Genomic DNA, 19071 nt, shown 5'->3' with positions numbered 1-19071 from the left:
GGTACCAACCAGATTTAATATATCAACAAATAATGATGAGCAAGCTTAAAATTTTGCCTTACATGATTTCTCAACTTATTATTCGATTAGCATTTTAATGGACTTTTATCCGAATTTGGAAGCCCCGCAAGAAATTTCATACAATTTAAATGTAGTTTAGTAGGTTAAATGCCCGAAAAGGAGTTAAGCCAAATGAATATGTCAATGTTGTGAAGATTGTTTAATTTTATTTATTGGCAGTCTTTCTTTGGCATTGTGTTCTACATGGAAATAGTGAGAATATAAAGCAATTTGATTAGTCATATTTTTTCTCCAGCGAAGGCTTTTCTTCCTCTTGGAGTAGAAGCTCCTTCTCCCTTTCGAATATCTCATCTTTTAAATCTTTAACCGAATCGGTGGCAGATTCTTTAAGTGTAATATTCGTTGGTGCGCAACTCTTGGAAATTTTCTTTAGCTTTTTGCGCTTTTTAGGCACCTCACTTTTGGATTCCTCATCCAGAATAGGATCCTGCTGACCCTTGGACCCCCTGGTGAATAGGACTATGACCAAGTGACCTACGTTTACGGCCACAGCCAGGATGATAAGGACTGGAATCACAATCACATCCACGGAATGGGCCACAATGAAGTTCTGGGCTAGGGCCTCAGTCTGGGCAAAATCCTTGTAGAAGCGAGGTTCGGCGATCAGTTGTTCGGCATGCCATACTGCCAATTCTAGAGGGGATTGCGGACGGGTCCGGAATTTCAACTGAGCCTGGTAGAGGGCACTGCTGATTGATTCATCATTCAGGACTTGCTTTAGAGCGATAGCCAGGGACTTCTTATTGAATCCGCTGGCCTGAACCACCACTCCTAACTTGCGTTCCAATACTCGCTGGGCATTCTGCAGAAAACCAGCATATATAATTAAATATTATAAATTGTTTAGATTTTTTTAGGTTAACTCACATTAAACTCCTCCAGTTTGAGGGGTAGCACAACCACGGGCACACCATTATGAACAGCCTCCTGCAGACTGAAACTATCACCATGGTTCAGGAAGCCCTTTAGAGATGACAAACCTATACATTTAACAGAGAAATTATTTTAAATCCTTATAAATGTTGCTAGCCTTGAAAGCCTTACCTAATATATCCTGCTGCAGTGACTGATCCACATGAAGTGTTATTAAATTAGAAATATCGGCTGGGATCTGCTCCAGCTGCTCCACATTCCAAATGAACCCACAGTTGGGATTGTTAAGTATCATCTCGGTTACAGCCTTAATTCCCTGGCCATTCATATACTCAATATAGGGCATGTTTATGTATACAATGCCATCGCTGAATTTCTCAGTGAATTCCTGTATATAAGTGGGCAGAGGATCGACCTTGCTTTTGATGTGGAGACCACCCACTTCGATTACGCCTGGTGGAAGATTTTGAACGTAGTCCAAGGTTGGATGTGTGTTAAGCAGTACCAGTTGTAAAGTGGGAAAGGCATTTTCGTTGGTCACCAGGCCATTGAGCACTGGCCGAACGATCACGAAGCGAATGCTGGGTATTATGATAAAAACAACTACTTTAAAGACATGATATAATCGGATTAGATAAAGAACTCACAGTGGCTCTGCATAGAACATAATGTGATTGTGTAGGCGATTCCAGAAGCCCATCTTCTTGGGCACTTGGCTGATATAATGTGGTGTCCTGGCCGGGTTAATCGTGTTCTCCGCCTGAATCAGGGAGATCAGATCCGGGGTGAGTTTGCCGGCACTCAGCCCGAGAATCGGTTTGGAACGCCATATGGGAACCGCGTCCATCAGACACTCTATTCCGTGGGTGATGTCGGTGATTATCAGATCAAAGTCCACGGCCAGTTGGGCGGTCAACTCGGGCATCATGCTATTCATGGCATTCGAGTTGAGGACGGCACGACAGCTGCCCAAAAGGACCTCGTACCACACCAGCAGCTGCTTGAGGGTCACCATCTCCTGGTACTCCTTGGTGTCCTCGCGGATGAAGTGCTTCTTCATCACATCGTAATCGTTGGGCAGGTGGTAGTACAACAGACCATCCACCTGCTTCTTTGGCTCCGGATTGGGAGCGGTACTAATCACCAGCAATGTATGACCTTTGGCCACCAGGGCATCAAAGAGGGGCTTCGACCAACCGGGATTATTGTGCTTCGCGGTGCTCACCAGGCACAGGATATTTGCCGCCTCCGAGGGGCACAAACTGCCCAAAAAGAGGAACAACGGGAGCAAAATCAAGCCCTTCATCGCTCCACTTTCTTCCCACAACTGATTCACTTTTTAACGTTGTTTGGGAAGCTCTTCGCGATAAGATTCGCCGGGTTATGTGTTTGTCGCGCTGATAAGGTTTCAATCGGGTTTGTGTTCCCAACGATATCGGTGTGATTATGAAGTATCGAAACCGAACAGTGTCACCGAACTGAAGCTTTGCGCACAGGCTGCTTTAAATTGTAACTTTTATAGGGAAATGAATAACTGATCAGAGTCCAAAAAATATTACACGGAAAATTATGAGTACAAATGGAAATATTCTTGTTTTAAGGAATATTACATGTTTTGGATAGCTGCAAGCATATATAATCTTAAACTTGGAGAAGTTTACTACTTTTCTAAAAAAATCAGTATTTTGCCAGAAAAATTGAAAAAATTTGCATACCTCTTTGAACTCCAATTTAACATCGATTTTCTGAAAATTTAATTGAATTTCCCTTTTTTAACAAAACAAAACACATCAAATGTGGATGTTTTTCATTTAAATAATTATTTTTATTATTTTCAAACTTCTTAACACTACACAAAATAATCGTTCGCACTACTTGGCTAAAATTTCCAGGCAACGGGTGTTCATTCCTACCAAATGAACAGCTATTGGCCAAGAAAGGCTATCTTTTAATCGGTTTAATTACGCTAAGGGGCGAAAGGGGAGTTTCTTGGGATGAACAGAGGACTTTGATATATTATTTACTTTTCGTTAATATGGCAAGATTAATACGTGAAACGATTTCTCCCCAATCACTTGCACAATTTCATTTGTTTTGGCAGTGAGTACCCCTAAAATACCTATGCTAAGCGCTAATTGCACATAGTTTCGATTTATAAATAATGTTACATTTAGATGTGATTAAGCATTAAATTAATTAACACAGATGTCGTTTTCTTTGTGTGTGCGTGCAGAAGAGAAAGGATAGAAGTGGGTTCTTGAGAAGGTGAAGATTTAAGCGTGGTAATATGTACAGGTTAATCGTAAGAGGGGGACTTCCCCTGGCTGAGGTTCTACGGTTAGTTTTGGTGCCTCATTGAGTGAGTCGGGAGTCGGGTTAAGTGCAGCACCTGCATTAGCATGGGTCGATTTCTGGACTACAGGGTATCAAGTTCTAACAGATCTTTTGAATAATTCCAGTAGCTTTTCCAATGAAACTATAGTTCTTATATTGAAAATTCTAATAAAATTCTAATGAATGTTGAATAAATAAACATCCACTTTAACTATTACATCTTGCATCTTTCTTTTAAGATTTCAATGGATATTTTAATTGGTTCAGTTTCTAACAAATTGATAAAAAGTAAAAATTTGATAATTATATTAAAAACTTTCATTACTTTTCCTTTGAAACTATTATCTCAGATCTTTGAGAATTTCTAATAAATATTAAATATTTACATGCATTTAAAATAATTCTATTTTAAAATAATTTTCTTTGAAGACTGGAATGAATATTTCAATGTTTTCAGTTTCTAATAATTTGATTAAAAGTATGCGTAATCACGATTCAAAAAAATCATATCAAATCTATAGATTCCAAAGGTAATTTCCCTAGATCCTCAGCTAGTATGATCCCCATAACTGTTTGCCCCAGAGATCGACCCACACTAACCTCCATCAATGATCCTGTTCCCTTATCTCTATTCGTTGACCAGCTGCGCTGGACCCGGAGCATCGTAGGGCGCTCCATTGGCGCCCACAAACTGATTGTTGTTCCGATGGACGAATCCCCGCCCAGGAGCTGCATTGTAGTAGACCACCCGCCGGATGCCGAAGGGATCCACGTAGCCGAAGCTGCCCGCCCGCTTGCCGTCCGCCGGATTGGTCTCCTCCTCGTGATACTGCTTGGGCAGCACGTAGCGGAAGCCATTGCGCGTGGTGCCCACGCCATCGTACTCGGAGGCGGCCAATCCCTCCAGATGGTTGCCCTGGACTGGCCTTGGCCGGAGGCGCCTTCGGTAGCCATGGGCGGAGGGCAGGGGCGGGAGCAGAGCCGCCTCCAGCGAGTTGACCTCCAGTGGCGACTGCGGCGGAGGATAGTACCCGTATCCGGTGCTGGAGGAACTGGCCGGCGGGGCAAACTGATAGGGAGCAGGGGCGACAAAGGGCTGCGGCGAGGAGTAGCCATACAGATCCCCTCCAGAAATGGGTGCTGGGGTACTGGAAACAATGGCTATGGGAGCAGGAGTTGGACGCGGACGCAGGCGTCGCCTGTGGGCACTCAAAGGCGGCAGCATGTCCAGCGAAGGTGGTCTGGCCGTGGTGGAACTTATAACCGATCCAAATTGGCCATGGCCAAAAGAGCGATCCGCCTCGGCATCGTACACATTGATGGCATTCAGTTCCAAGTCCTGGACAGGCTCAGCATTGGGGTGAATATCCACCAGCGGATTAAGGGGCGTGGCTGGCAGAGGCGACAAAAGCTGACCGCTGGCCCGAGGCAATTCATCCGGATAGTGATCGAATCCGAGTTGTGATTGCGGCAAAATTTTGGCAGCCTGTTCGGGTGGCAAGTAATTCAGTTTTCCCACGCCCGAGTCCACAATGTCCAGAAGAGATGACTGTACGGGAGCGGGAGTGGTGGTGGATGTGGTGCTGGATATGTAGCCATAGTTGGGACGCTGATAGCTGCCCAAACTGTTGGCCGAAGATCCTGAGGAGCCGCCATGGACCAAGACCCCCGATTGCGCAGGAGCTGCCTTGGTGGATTTAATGGCATCCTAAACAAAATAATAATATAATATAATTTATGGATTGAAAAATATTTTCAAAATAACTAAAATAATTCTTACCAAAGATTTGTATTAAAATAAATAAATTGGCAAATAGAGCTCTTAAGGCCCCTAAAGGTTAAAGTTCTTAGCCGTTTATATCATATTAATTTAAATTTTCATGCTGTGAACCATTTTTTAAGAGAGTGTTTGGAGTTTCTACTTAATTGTTTTAATAGAATTATTTTCAATTGGAATTATTTATTTAATTATTTGTTATCATTGTTTCTAAATTATTACTTGTTGAAAACTATAAAAGGTTTCAAAATTATCAAACCTAAAGCAAAATTAAGTTATCTGAACAATAAAATCGAGTAATACATTATGTAAAAGCTTTTAATATGCTTAAAAGCCACTGATTGTATCTGACTGTTATTATTTTTTAAGATTTCGAATTTGTATCCATTTTTTGTGTATTTTATTTTACCTCAACAGCTCTTCCAAGGCCCACATAAATGGTCTTGGACTTGAGTATCCTGTATCCCTCCTTGTCGGCTATGTAGTCCTTCTGGCGCAGATAGCCCGCTGCATCGATCCAGGCCTCAGTGCCTGTAGAAATAAATATAGCAATTAAGAGGTTCAATGAACTCTCTATCCGTAAATGCATTTAATCACTCACCGATGACGGTGCCATCCTGCAGCCGCTTCTCCTTGCGGAACTGACCGCTGTCCGTTTGGAAGCGGAAGTACCGCTCCGGTCCCTCGTCCGTCTGGATGTGGTATTGATTCGCACTTGGAGTCTGGCTGCCAGAAACAACCGCTGCCAGGGCCACCAGAGCCAGCTGAAAAGCAAAGGAAAGTGTCTATAAGTTGTGGGGAGGATTGGGATTGGGTATTTCTAACTAATCACATCCGCCGGCAGCTGCCCCAAACCAAAACAGGCAGTCGTCAAATCAGTTACCGGCTTTCCGGTGGGGCAACTCTGGTGCATAAAGCAAAATTACACGAGTATTATATTTATTTATAGTCAAATAATTAAAATCCCCTTAAACGGTTATTTGGTAATTTCCCACAATTGGTTTTCGGTAAAAACAAAATAGTTGTTTTAACAAATCTCTAATAAAAAATAGTATTGCATGAAAAAGAATGCAATGAATCATTAAATCTCAATATAAGAAGGTACACATTAATTTAGAAAGATATTCAATAAATCTGAAGCTATACACGACTGCTGTAATTTCTAATCAATCAATAAAAATTATAAATTTGTTCAACATGTATATTTTATGCCAAACAAATGATTGTATTAATTATTTGAATAAAAAAACTAAACAAGTTTTTAATAAAATTATAAATAAAAAAATAATATTATTAAAAAAAAAGAACATTTTCATTTTCAATAATTATGGTTTTTTTTGTTTGTCGTAATGTTGCCTCTTTCTCCTCCACTATTTCCCACAGTGTGTGGCACCTTTCAGAGTCAAGGTGACACTGGCCAAAGAGGAATCAATGGCACAAGATGCGGTTGTGCAACATTTCAGCAGGCCGCGTGCGGAAATGCAGTATGTGAAAGTGTTTTCCACAGCAGCAGCAGCAGCAGCAGCTGAATTAATAAAAACAGTGGCCTATCGAACCGGTTCACGTGGCGTATGCGTAATGCAGATGACTCGATTTGGCTTTACTTGGGGGATTGGCATTACCATTACTCGGCTTTGTCCGCATTCATGGTTAAGGTTGGAGCTCGAACAATAATACTTCTGGCAATTATTCTAATGTATGAGCCACCCGCACGTTTAATCATTTACGCTTCAATTACTTTCAGCATTCCGTCATAAATTTCCATTGCCTCGAAGGAGGGGTTTTTTTGGTGTGGGTGGAGCAGCTCTCTGAGCCAAGTCTACTGGCCAATTTCGGCTGCCGCTGACATTTTTATTTTAATTTCGTGCTCGTTACTCGCTTATTATACGAGTATGTACGTCTTGGCTCGACGCAATTTATGGCGCTTTAATTAATTGCTGTTGAGACACTTTTCGGAATAATAAAAATAATTGAACCGCAAAGAATGAACTTCCTTTAAAGTGGGATTTTTGTTAGCCTCTCTTTATGATATTGTATAAATGCATATAATATAATTGATTTATGGCTTTACCTGTCACCTAACTAAACTTAGCTATTAATCAAATGTTAAGGAGTCACAAATTACATCACCACAGAAATGCACTTTCTCATTTTTCCCACACAAGTACTTTTTTGGGAACAGATCAACAAAATATTTATGACAATTATTAAAAATTAAAATGACATCACTAAGAGTTTTTTGAAACATAATACTTTGAACTTAAAAAGAAAAAATGCATTAGTCATGGATACAAAAATTATTGTTTTGGAATGTTTAAAACAAATGATATAAACGGAACATGAAATAAATATGTCACAATTACCATAAGGTTATTAAACTCCAAAAAATTTGGAATATACTATTTTAAACCTTTTCATAACTAACAAACAATTTCTTGCTCTGAAATTATTATCTCCCAAAGCTAATTGAATTTCCACCCAAAAACCAATGACATAATCTAACAAAATACAACCCTCCACTCCCCAAAAAAAAAATCGTTGCAAATTGCCGTCCATTTGTGAGATATTCGCGTGTCCGAGTCGAAGTGCCCATAACTGCGAGTATCTACAAGCTCCGTGCGAGCAGATGGAGATTTATTGGATCGGCTAACGCAACGAAATAAACTGCGAGCAAATTATTGCGACTGTTTCCGCTGTGTTTGGCCAAAACGAGAGTAAAAGTGGCCACCGGCGGGGCCGAACTCTCAATGAAATTTGTTGGCCCGATTTGGGAGCTGGGGCTGCCAGTTTAACCAACCGGTTGGACTCTGCAACATATGTTGCCGATGCATTTGCTGTTGCCGCCGCTGCGGCTGCTGCTGCAAAGTCTTTGGTTACGTGAGAATCGAATGAGATGACTCCCGACGAGGCGAACTCCTTTTGGGCGCGATCAAAAGTGGAAAATCACGTTTTCCTTGGCGCGCAATTTTGTTTACTTTATAGTCAGTCGTTAGTTGCTCCGTCTGCCCGACGAAACGGTAACAAAAAACAAGAAAAACGTAAAGAGTTTCTTTCTGTTGCGCAACCACCGCCCCCGCAGCCTCTTCGTCCACTTTATGGAGCCCCTTTTGTAACTTACGCAACCTAAAATTGCTCGGCTGACCCCAAAAAATGGAGTTGAACAAAGAACTCTGCAAAATGCTAGAAACAAAGCAATCATAATTCCCCATTGTTGGTGACCTTCGCCCGATCACAGTTCACTTTTTAATTAAAACCCACTTCAATTACGATCACAGTTCGCTCCAAATTTACCAGAGATGATAAATGAAGCGAGGAAATTGTACATGATTTTTTTGTTTGCCTGCATTCTGAGCACGAACAAAGAGCTAATGAAGCCCATAGCCTTTCAAATCGATCCCATGCCCGAATCATGTGGATCGTATTTGTTTTTTGGCTCAGTTGGGTTGGTTCCGATTTGCTGGTTTTTAATCTTTTTCGGGGAGTGTTTTTGCATACTCGCTGGGGAGTGCATGTTGTGATGGATTTCCATTTGGCTATTTCCACGTATTCCATTTGATTATGCAGCTACTTCCGCCTGGGGGATGGGTGCCATGAATCATAAAGGCTTCAAAGCCCACAGAAATCGACTGAGGAAAATCTAGTTCAAGTGTTGAATGTCCAGCAACCGAAAGCCATGCCGATTTGCGGCCAAATCAGCTTCGAATAAATAATTTGTAAGACGAGTAGCATGATTCATGTGGCAAGAAAAGCCACAGAAATTGAGAGTGGGAAATCTAGTTGAAGCTGAAAATATTAGCCTACAGCTTTAGAGGAAAAACTAAGATGATTCATTCTTAGCAAATGTATTTTTTTCGTTTCTGAGAAAAACGGTTTAAGTCATATGCAAATTATATTTTTAAAGCCAAAAGTACCCAAAATGGAAACTCTAGTTCAAAAGACTTTGAATCAAAATTGAGAACAACAAAGATGATTCATATAAACAAAGTCCCCCGCAAGCGCAAAACATGGTTCTTGGCTAGCAAATAATGTAAAATTCAACTTTATTCCGAATCAAATTTTATTAAATACGACTAAAAAATGTAAAACAAGATACCACACAAATTAAAAATATATTATACATTTTTTTCAAATAATAAAAACTTTGTTCCAGGTCATTATTTTTATAAGAAAATGTAAGTAAAAAACAAAAGACTTAAGACACAAACTTGCAGGATTAAAGTTGAAAAAATAACTCTTTGAGTTAATTTATTATGCGATTTAGCAGATATAAAAGATATTAAGATATAACATATACAATTTTATTTTACAAATATCATTAAAAATAATAAAAATAAACATTATAAATTTGACAACATAATTTTATATAAAATTAAAAATGAAAAGACTTAAGACACAAACTTGCATGATTGATGTAGAAAAAATAAATCTTTTGAGTCAATTAATTTTTTTGATTAAGCACTAAATTTATTGAGATATAAAAACTATTATTCAGCAAACTTTTATATAATGCCAAAATTGTATTAAATAATTACAAGTCACAAACATCATGTCAATAAGCTCCGTCAATGGGTATTGTATCGGTATTAAAGCCCCTCAGCTGCTAACCGAAGCAAATAATAATTTCTAATTGCTCAAGTTCCACAAACACGGCAGCCGCGCAAAACATGAAACCCTATATTCAGCTAATGAAACATTTCATTAGGCACAATCAATTCCAAGAATGTGACCCGCCAACGGCAACCGGCAAATATTGAATTACACTGAGAGCAGCCGAAAGATATTCGAGTGGCTCACGGAGTGAACACACCCACTCGGATATTTCCGAACGGGGCAAATTGGAGGGGAATTCTGACTGACAGCTCGCTGTCAGATTTCGAGCAAAGCCCGCAGATTTTTTGGCGGTGGGAAGTAGCTGACAAACAACAACAACAACAACAACATCGACGGTCTGCCGTACAAAATTGTATTAAGTTTCGTTAGTTGTTTGACTTTTCGTAACTTGCAAAAACAACTAAGCAACAAAAAACTATAAGAGTAAAAGCAAAAAAAAAAGTGTTTGCCTTTTTCGGTCAACGGTTTTTTGGCTGCGGCATTTCCTGTTTGTCTTGAAGCCCCACCAAAAAAAAAAAAAAACAGTACGAAAACTATATAGGAACATTGTAAGCAGTTATACAATCCACTTAATGGTGTCTATGAGCAGCAGCCATGCCTTCGGGCCAGGCTCCAACTATGGCTAAGTCGCGAGTGTGGGCTTTTAGAACCCGCCCCTGAATTGAATAACGAATAAATGCGACCACGCAGCAAGCTGCCTGTCTTGTTTGTCCCAGTCAAAAGCCACTCCATCCGATCGGTAGGGGTCTAAGTTGATAAATACTTGATTTACAGCCCCTAAATAACCCAGTTTTCTATCTACCGGACAGCTGCTGCCTGTTGCTAATCTCTATTTATAGAATTTATCAGACAACTGCACTTGAAGAATTTGCAAACTGAATCAGATCTCACTTTCGATCAAGTGATGACAATGTTTATAAATATGAGAAAGGTCGGAAGATCAATAAGATCAATTATAGTGCACTTTATATTATATTATTTAAACAGCATATATATATATATGTACGAAATTCAGTGTCAGCATTAGTAATAATTTAAAAGCATGAACATAAATAAAAAATAATAGTTACAAAACTAAAAGATACCTTTAAAAATTTATTTTGTATTTATTAACATATTGAATAGTTTAAAGTGTAATAAATTGTTTAGCATAAATTACCTACGTTATGTTTTTCACATTGTTTAAGAACTGTAAACTTCTTTTAATTTAATATTTATAACTCGTTTCATTAATTTTAAAGCTTAGAGAACCCTCTTAAAAATATAGCTTAAAATCATTTGAGAATTATTAAAATAATAGTTAACGATTAAAGTATACTCAAATCGACTCACTTAAATTCTTTGCATAACCGGCACTCATCTAAACCAGCTTTAACCGCAGCTTGCATTGCAATTTATTGCATCATTTCCAAGCTGCTGCTCTCCATATTTGTGGCACTCGGGGTGTGATAACTCGATTATGGGAGTGAGTGTTGCGTGAACGGGTGTTGTAATATTCGGTGTGTGTGGATGTGACATGTGAGTTTCCCAATAGTCACGCATAGAACCAAACAGAACGGAACAAAAACACCAGAATGGAATTGATAATTAAGCGGTAATCATGCAATTGACATGCATGGGGCGGCTGTCAAAACAAATGTTCATTATGAAGAGCCATAAACAATTATTGAGGCATAAATGGCCATATGCATATGCTTAATGCATGCCGCCCCAAACCCACCAAGGTCATCCAGAAGCGAGGCACGTGGGCGGACCACTCAGGGGCAGAGCTGTGAATTCAACTCAACCGAAAGCACAACAGCTGGCAACCGAAGCGGCGCCAAAAGTTTTCCACCAGGCGACACTTCCGACACTTTTCACTTTTATTGAGTTGACACATTTATTAAAGTTGCATAATGAGTTACACAATTGCATAGGCTGAATGGGAGCCAGACTAAATCAGTTGATTTTAATTTAGTTTTATGCTTGTTTCAGCTCTAAATAGCACCCACAATTCATTGTTAAACTTGCCATAATTGGAAAGCTGTAACAAGTCGTATAAAAAGATTAATTTATGGGTTCTGCAAGTTGATCTTTTTATAGATTTTAGCTGCAGTGGAAACTAAGCAATATGGGTTTCTATGCATGGAAAACTTCTCTACTAATTTAATTTTGGGTAAATCAAAATATATTATGAAATCGTAAAAATTACTTTGGTTTAGATTTAATAAAAATCTATTTATTTGATTTTGTTATGAAAAACTAAATAATTTGTTGATAAAACCACTATATCAATTATTAGATGTTTAAGAAGATTAATAACATTATAAGTTTAATAACAATTCGATAAAAGACAATAGAACTTATTATTTAGATCAATATTCTGTAAAAAACAAGCTTATCTATGAATAATTTAACAAAAAAAAGTGAATAAAGCAGATAAATAAGATAAAAAACTGAAATAAATATACTAATTCACTTTAAGAATGCCATTTATGGGTATTATTTTTCAAATGTTTTTTTATGATCCACAACTAAAAGTTGGATTATATTTTATAAGAATTTAAGATGGCTTAGTTGCCCAATAAATCAGTTGCTTAACAAGGTTCTTGGCCAGACATCGCCTGCTCTGGGCGTCTGCGGATCTTCCGATTCGGCTGCGCCCAATTTGTCGAGGCGTGAAAGAGCGGAACCGAGCGGAGTTTCTTTGAGTTGGTCGGCTGGTCGTTGGGTAATGCCCCATGATGAAGGTCGACATCTGGTGGCGGGGAGTTGAAGGAGAGGAAAAGTGTGGCCCGCTAACCAAGTGGAAAATCCACCTGATGTGGCACCAAACGGCGCCGCCAGCTTGTGATTCAAGCAGCCATCTCCGCCAGTTCGTGTCTTAAGTCTTTTGTATTTTTGCGTTGATTTTTTTTTTGGTTTTTGCTTCGCGCTTCGTCGCCAAAATTGTTTCCGCAATTTGGCACTGCACTTGGCAGTTGGCAGCTGTGGGAGCTGCTCTTTGGCTGCTCCAATTTGTCAGCCAAGGAACGACCGCCCCAGAAAACGGTGGCCAAAAAATCAAAAAAAAAGAAGCGAATCGAAATGCCCGGCTGACATTCGGCCCCAAAAGAGAGTGAAAGCTGCACGAGCACATTCGGTATCGCATTAAATTTCAGCTCAGCTGCCACTTCGATTCGACTTTTTCGACTTCGACATGGGCCAATGCAGCAGGCGCAGTTGTTCATTGCTCGCTCGTGTTTTAATTTCGTGTTGTATAAAGTGTTGTTTTTAACCCCCCCCACCCCCTCCTCGTCCCTAATTTTCATTGTCAGCGTGCGGGCATGCAACTTCTTCTCTGGAGTCCCCACCTCCCCTCTCCCCACTTAAATGCTAAGGCGTATTTCATAATTGCGCCTGAGCTGGGCCGCTGAAAAGCCACCGAGTGCCGAGAGTCCAGAGCCCGATGCACATATCAAGCAAGAAATTAATCATAGTAATTGCCGGCACTGAATTTGGCTTTTGTCTGCGCGCTGCGTGTAAATGAACTCCGGCGTAGAGCTGAGCTAACCAAAGCAAAGCCAAGCTAAACTAAACGCTGTGGGAAAAGCCGCATTTTTTGGCAGAGACATGGCCCTGCTCGGGCGCCATCTGTGTCAGCGTTATATGCAAAAATGCCAGCTATGTGTGATAATTGTTGTGTTTTACTTTCGAACTGATGCACTTGGGAAAATATTTATTAAACATAATTTGGCTCCTTATTTTTCAATTGGCTTTGTAAAGTGGTAGTTAGCATTTTAATCAATAAAAAACATTTCAGGTTTCTGACTAAACCTTTGGGTTTACTACTAAATTTTAAAAACCACAAACAATTTTCTAAAATGAGATTGTTTTTATTTAAATTTTTTCTTTAATTTATTAAATTTTTTTTTCTGAATTAATTAATTTTGTTAATGAGGATTCTCATTGAAAATCTGCTTATTCGTTTAATATGTTTTTTTTTGTTAATTCTGCAGCAATTAAAAATTAAAATGAATATTGATTTTAATTTTTTATTTTAAATTACTAAATGATAGAATATATTTAAAACTTTAATAAAATTTAAAAATTTATTAAGCCTTTTTGAAAAATAAAATGTGATTTAAATAGTTTTAATATATTCTAATTAAAAGTGATCAATTAGCTGCCGCTTTTCCGCTGTGTGAAGTTTCCATTGCCACTGGGTTGGGAAAATGTGAAAAAGGGCCAGGCCAGCCGGCTGACGGCTGACTTTGGCATACTTTCGATGCCAAGCGGATTGATTAGCATCTCTGCCCCGCTGCAGCTCCCTCATCTGCCATTCAACTGGCGTCCCATGCGTGGGACTCACTTATATTATTCGTTGGATATCTGTGCATATATTTCTTATTCTCCTCGATTAACTGGCGACATTGTTCCTCGCTCGCTGTCAGTTCTTGTGTGGGCAAAAGTGTCTCCGTTCGCAAGCGTGGTTGCCTCGTTTGCACTCTAACAACTGCAAAGTGTCAGAGTTACCAGTTACCAGCTTTATGCGCAGTCTGAAATTCGGGGCGTTACAGACAGAAGTGGGACAAGGAAATGGAATTTTGAGACGAAGGATTCTAATCCTACACTCAACATACATTTAAATAATGTTAATAGTAGTAGCCAGTTAAACCAGCAGTTAAAAAACTAATTTTTGCTCTCTAAAAGTATATATAAATGTAAAACAAAAATGTTTTGTAATAGAAATACTTCATTATAGGGAAAATAAAACTAAGGTGTACTTTAATTATATGTATCATCTTCAAAATTATCTTCAAAATTATTGAAAAAATAAAACATAAATAAATTAAGAATATATGTATAATTTTTCGGAAGTACCCACTACATTTTTTGGGAAAATTCAATTTAAAGTTCTGTAAATAAATATATCATCTTTCAGGTAGGATATTGGTCGCTCTATTAAAATATAAATCAAAAATGTTATGTAACTATATGGTATGTATTATCTTTCAAAAGTACCTAATAAATTATTAAAAAAAAACTTATCGGAAATTAAATTATCACTATAAACAATAACTTAAACTACTGTATATAAATGTATCATCTCTCAGGCAGGTACCTTGACTAAATTTTAAATTTTTACTAGCTGCACTCACATGAGTGACCTAATGGCTTAATTGCTATTGAGTCTCACCCAGAACATCTTCCCACATCACTCACTTGTGAGGTGACCCGCCACTTATGGCTGTGACCGCATTCGGATTCGTTTCCCATTCGACTGCAAAACAGCAGCTGTGTCTAATTTGTTAAGAAGGCCATTAAAAAAAACAGTGCAAAATTCTCTGGCGGCGTGTGAATCCCACTTATAGAATATATTGTAGAGTGGTCAGATAAATTAGCCACCTCGTCGGAACCAATAATAACAAAAGGAATTGGGTCAGTCTGTGGGATAGAAAGATATCTCGATGTGGCGGCGGAATGTGGCCCGAACAAAAAATTGCAGCATCATCGATGGTCGGTCACAGGGTTAAAAACAGTTTATGGGTAAATAATTTATGCGTGAAATGCAGAAAAACAACATGCGAATTAGCCGCCGGCAGAGGCGGGTTCCATTTGAAATGATATTTAATAATGGGTAATTGTGAAATGGAAAACATGAGAAACATTAATCGCCCGCCCATATATCAATCCATCTGGGAGAGTCTTGCATAATTATCGTAGGGCAACTAATCTGTTTTGGTAGTCTGGTCTTATATTTTATTTTTTTTTTTGCTTGGCCCAAAGCGAAGGTGAAGAAAAGTGCGAGACAAAATGGCAAAGACAATTTGAATTTATTTCTGTCACTCTGCCATGGCTCGTTTCTTTCGCTATCTCTCCTCTTTTTTTTTGGACCTGGCTATCTCCCTCAAGGTCGCATAAATAATAAAAGTAAAATGTGGCAAGTGATTCCACTGCGCTAATTAATTCAGTTGCGCTAATTTCGCCCTGCTCTGTTTTTGGTTACTCTGAGTGCCCTGGAATCGGGTGTGATATATTTATGCACACATTTGCAACAAAAGGGTAGGAGAAACTTGGACACATATATATATTACTTTAGTTTTACATTATTATTATTTTTCTTTGTTCAAGTATTAAGTTTTCAGAGTTAATTTAGTTGAACCACTAATTGGACTGAGCCAATGATAGTAATAAAAGCTATAAAAGTGTTAATAAAATATCTCTACAAAACTAATTTGAAACATGAATTTCTGAACATTTTTATTACGTTATTACTTTGGTTTGTTGGATCGTTAATTTATATTAATAAATAGATTTTCTTTACATATAATGATTAAAATATGCTTTCCATTTATACAATTTTATTTATAAATAAAATTTTAAGGTATTGTCATCTTCGTTTCCTGAGTTTTACCAAAAATGCTCTGTTATTTTGGGGTCTTTGTTTTCTGTTTTGGTTTTTTGATGCCGCAAAAGTGATTTGCATATACTTAGCCAGCTCTTTTTTTATCTCTTTCTTTTCTTCTCTAGAGATTTGCGTAATTGTGGTGTGCAGTTGGGTTTTTCTCCTTGGCTGTTTTGTTTTGATTTGTTGGCCCTTTCCGTAGTTCCCTTCGAAACTAACCAAATGTAAGGCCCACGTGCTGCTGCCCACTTATAACAAAAAATATAAAAAAGATACAAAGATACACGGAGTGAGTTGGAGTTCGAAGTATCTGAATAGACCATAATCATCTGAGTCATCATCATCGTAATAATCATTCAAGATGCCAGTGACCTTTGGCGGGCTCTTCATCTCTCTAGCTTCTTTTCGCTGATCAATATCTGGGGGAAGCCTCCATGTAATGCACGATTTTTGTCGAAACCGAATGATTGAGGCCTCCGAAAACAGTTAGGGCACATAGTTTTACCCCCCTTCTGTATTTGCCTGCTGACCGCTTCTATTCGTATTCAAATTTCTGGCCAAATTATCTCAAATATGGGTCAAAAACTACAGGTTTCTCGTTTCTCGCTGCGAAATATGTGTTAATCACTTCCCATGAATTATTCAATAAATTTTCGTATAAACACAGCGACAGATTTATAAAGGAAGGTGCGAGTGTGTGTTTTTTGATTTACAGGTGGCAATTAAGAAAAGTGTTGCCAAAACATAAGCGAACAATTTAGCAGGCGATTCTACACTGATTTTACGACTCTTAGAACATGTTTACAAGGCTACCAAATGTGTGGATTATGGAACCTCGCCAATCAAGGGTTACCCCATAGCCAGCTGGCTGTTTTTTAAATCAAAATTAGCGACAAGTTTGTAAGGGGGCCAATCATCTGCCGCCAAGTGCTTAATTAGTTGCGGGTTACTTAGTAGCCACTTAGGAGTTAATTGCTGTGGATAATTCCCCCTGACTTTGGCCAACCCGTAAAACAAACCGAACGATGCTCTTAAATCTTGTCCGCTTCACATAAATTTTGGGTCGAGGCCAGGCGGTTATCTATGGGAGTATGGATGAATTTACGACCCGTCTAAGGGTGATTTAAATTCAAGCCGAATGTCGGCTACAATGTGATGGGAAAACTCTGGCTGACATCATCGAAAAACATCAATACAAACTAAAGTGGTGACAACAAAAAACTGTATTCTTTCAATTCCCAAAAACAACATTCTTTTAAGCCATAACAGATTTCTCTTTCTCCTATAGATGTAAAAAAAAAACTATATTTATTGTTTGAATAAGAGTGGTGAGAGTTCTAAAAATTTGTTTAATATATAATTAATTTAATTTATATAAAATTGTTAATAAAAGCGCATAGCTAATAACAGGCAGGCATTTTTAATATTAAATACTTTATTAATTTCGTTAATTTATGAATTATTTAGTTGGGTATTAGGAGTTTTCCTAGCCCATCAGTTAGTGCTCAAAGGATTACGATTTTTTTTAGCTTACTTTCTCTTTGAAATTAAAATTAAATGGGGAAAAGATTTCTTATCTAACCCTTATTCATTCACAAATTGTGTACTTTAAAGTAGAACTTGATTTTGCATCTACATTTTATTTTATGTAGGTAAAAAAAGCAATACTGATATACAATATAGTATTTCAATTACTTAGCAGGCCATGACTTTGATTTCAGTAGTATATGAAAATAAATCGTATAAACAGATCATTGTACTAGCAGCATTCAAAGCGGTTGGATCTTAGATCGAATTGTAAACTAAATTAAAAACAAATATTTTTCTGTTTTCTATTTCATAAGGTAAATCTTAAGAAATTAAGAAATGTTTGTAAAACAAATAGAAAAGAAAAGGTTAAAATTGGAGTAAAAAGTTGATCAAAAATTAAGGAAAATTTAATGTTAACTAATATTACAAAGTCTATTTCACAGCCTAAGAAACCAATACTAAAGATCCCTACTCCTCAGCCTAAACATGCCGATGTCTCATGGGGATGGAAGCTTCCAGGGCGGCGGAGATCTGGCCAAGAACGAGTCAAACTCGCAGCAATCGGTGGGAGAAGCCAATGCATTTGCCGCCTGCCAGAAGCCACTTCTGGACGCCAACTCGCTGCCGGTGCGCCAGTACTTGGACCAGACAGTGGCCCCTATCCTGCTCCATGGACTGCAGGCCCTGGCCCGCGATCGACCCGATGATCCGGTCAGCTACCTGGCCACCTATCTCCTGAAGAACAAGAATCGCGCCCTGGAGGTCAATGTGGATGAGAGTTAGCCACTGTTCGCACTTTTATTGTAAAACGTTTGTCAAACACTCTGTTGTATGCCGATTTTCAATCCCCTGAATTTATAGTACTCTTTGTTTTGTGCACAACTTATCGCTGATTAAAAGCTGGCAGCCACTTACCAGCCACGATTTCATGGTGATTTCCCGGTGTTTTTCCTTTGGTGTTTTTTCTGTTTTTAATATTTTTCCGATTTAATTTGCAATTTATTTGCCGTTGGCTTTTCACGGCTCTGTACACACGCACAAGATTTTCCAAATTATATCTCGCTCAGCGGTTGCCAATTTTGGCAATCTTCATTATTGGCAATAAGCCCAGCGAGGCTTTCAATTAGTTCCAGCTCCAGCTGGTGTATGATTTGGATATTTAATATTATTATTATTTTTTTTAACACTTGCGATTGCAGCCCACGCTCGTTGCAGCAATATGCCTTTTGATCGCTTTTGAATTTGCGGTTTTGAGTTTCAGTTTTTCAAACTCGCGCTCGTGTGTCTGGTCGACTGCCTGGCTCGTTTGCCACTAAATTCGCAGCGCGCTTAGTTGACGGTTTAAAAACTTCAAATTCGAAACCGCTTCGGTTCAAAAGCGAGCGCCAAAGCTTCGGCTCTGGGTTCGTGTGTATTTTTTTAGTTTTTGTGAGTTCTGCTCTGGGCCCCCTCTCCATTTAATCTACTTTACGGGGCGTGTAAATCGGCTTACAAAGGC

The 19071-nt window shown here is 38.6% G+C and overlaps 3 protein-coding genes across 3 annotated transcripts; 1 reads left to right on the top strand and 2 right to left on the bottom strand.

The window, feature by feature from the left end:
* Window positions 1–212: 212 nt before the first annotated feature.
* LOC108146521 (UDP-glucosyltransferase 2) lies at window positions 213–2429 on the bottom strand. Its single transcript, XM_017272558.2, has 4 exons — window positions 1602–2429; window positions 1126–1535; window positions 949–1061; window positions 213–883 (listed from the first exon to the last, which is right to left on the bottom strand). Exons 1-4 carry the CDS (start codon window positions 2258–2260, stop codon window positions 296–298), a joined length of 1770 nt encoding a protein of 589 aa, XP_017128047.1. The 5' UTR covers window positions 2261–2429; the 3' UTR covers window positions 213–295.
* Window positions 2430–2757: 328 nt separating this feature from the next.
* LOC108146300 (helicase SRCAP) lies at window positions 2758–18874 on the bottom strand. Its single transcript, XM_017272248.2, has 4 exons — window positions 18489–18874; window positions 5667–5829; window positions 5475–5596; window positions 2758–4996 (listed from the first exon to the last, which is right to left on the bottom strand). Exons 1-4 carry the CDS (start codon window positions 18501–18503, stop codon window positions 3917–3919), a joined length of 1380 nt encoding a protein of 459 aa, XP_017127737.1. The 5' UTR covers window positions 18504–18874; the 3' UTR covers window positions 2758–3916.
* On the top strand, window positions 17761–18508 carry LOC108146301 (protein dpy-30 homolog). Its single transcript, XM_017272249.2, has 2 exons — window positions 17761–17887; window positions 18053–18508. The coding sequence occupies exon 2, from the start codon at window positions 18060–18062 to the stop codon at window positions 18354–18356; it is 297 nt and encodes a 98-aa protein (XP_017127738.1). The 5' UTR covers window positions 17761–17887; window positions 18053–18059; the 3' UTR covers window positions 18357–18508.
* Window positions 18875–19071: the final 197 nt, after the last annotated feature.

The sequence above is a fragment of the Drosophila elegans genome, unplaced genomic scaffold (genome assembly GCF_018152505.1).
Source record: "Drosophila elegans isolate 14027-0461.03 unplaced genomic scaffold, ASM1815250v1 contig_208, whole genome shotgun sequence".
NCBI classification, from domain to species: Eukaryota; Metazoa; Arthropoda; class Insecta; order Diptera; family Drosophilidae; genus Drosophila; species Drosophila elegans.
Note: the sequence above shows the minus strand (reverse complement) of the source record. Positions and strands in the feature narration are given on the sequence as shown.

Coding starts and splice junctions, on each gene's coding strand:
- LOC108146521 (XM_017272558.2), bottom strand. CDS start 2,260: ATGAAGGGCTTGATTTTGCTCCCGTTGTTCCTCTTTTTGGGCAGTTTG. Junction 1,062..1,125: donor ACTGCAGCAGGATATATTAG/GTAAGGCTTTCA, acceptor TTAAATGTATAG/GTTTGTCATCTCTAAAGGGC. Junction 884..948: donor TCAAACTGGAGGAGTTTAAT/GTGAGTTAACCT, acceptor GGTTTTCTGCAG/AATGCCCAGCGAGTATTGGA.
- LOC108146301 (XM_017272249.2), top strand. CDS start 18,060: ATGCCGATGTCTCATGGGGATGGAAGCTTCCAGGGCGGCGGAGATCTG.
- LOC108146300 (XM_017272248.2), bottom strand. Junction 5,597..5,666: donor GCAGGATGGCACCGTCATCG/GTGAGTGATTAA, acceptor TTATTTCTACAG/GCACTGAGGCCTGGATCGAT. Junction 4,997..5,474: donor GCCTTGGAAGAGCTGTTGAG/GTAAAATAAAAT, acceptor TATTTTGTTTAG/GATGCCATTAAATCCACCAA.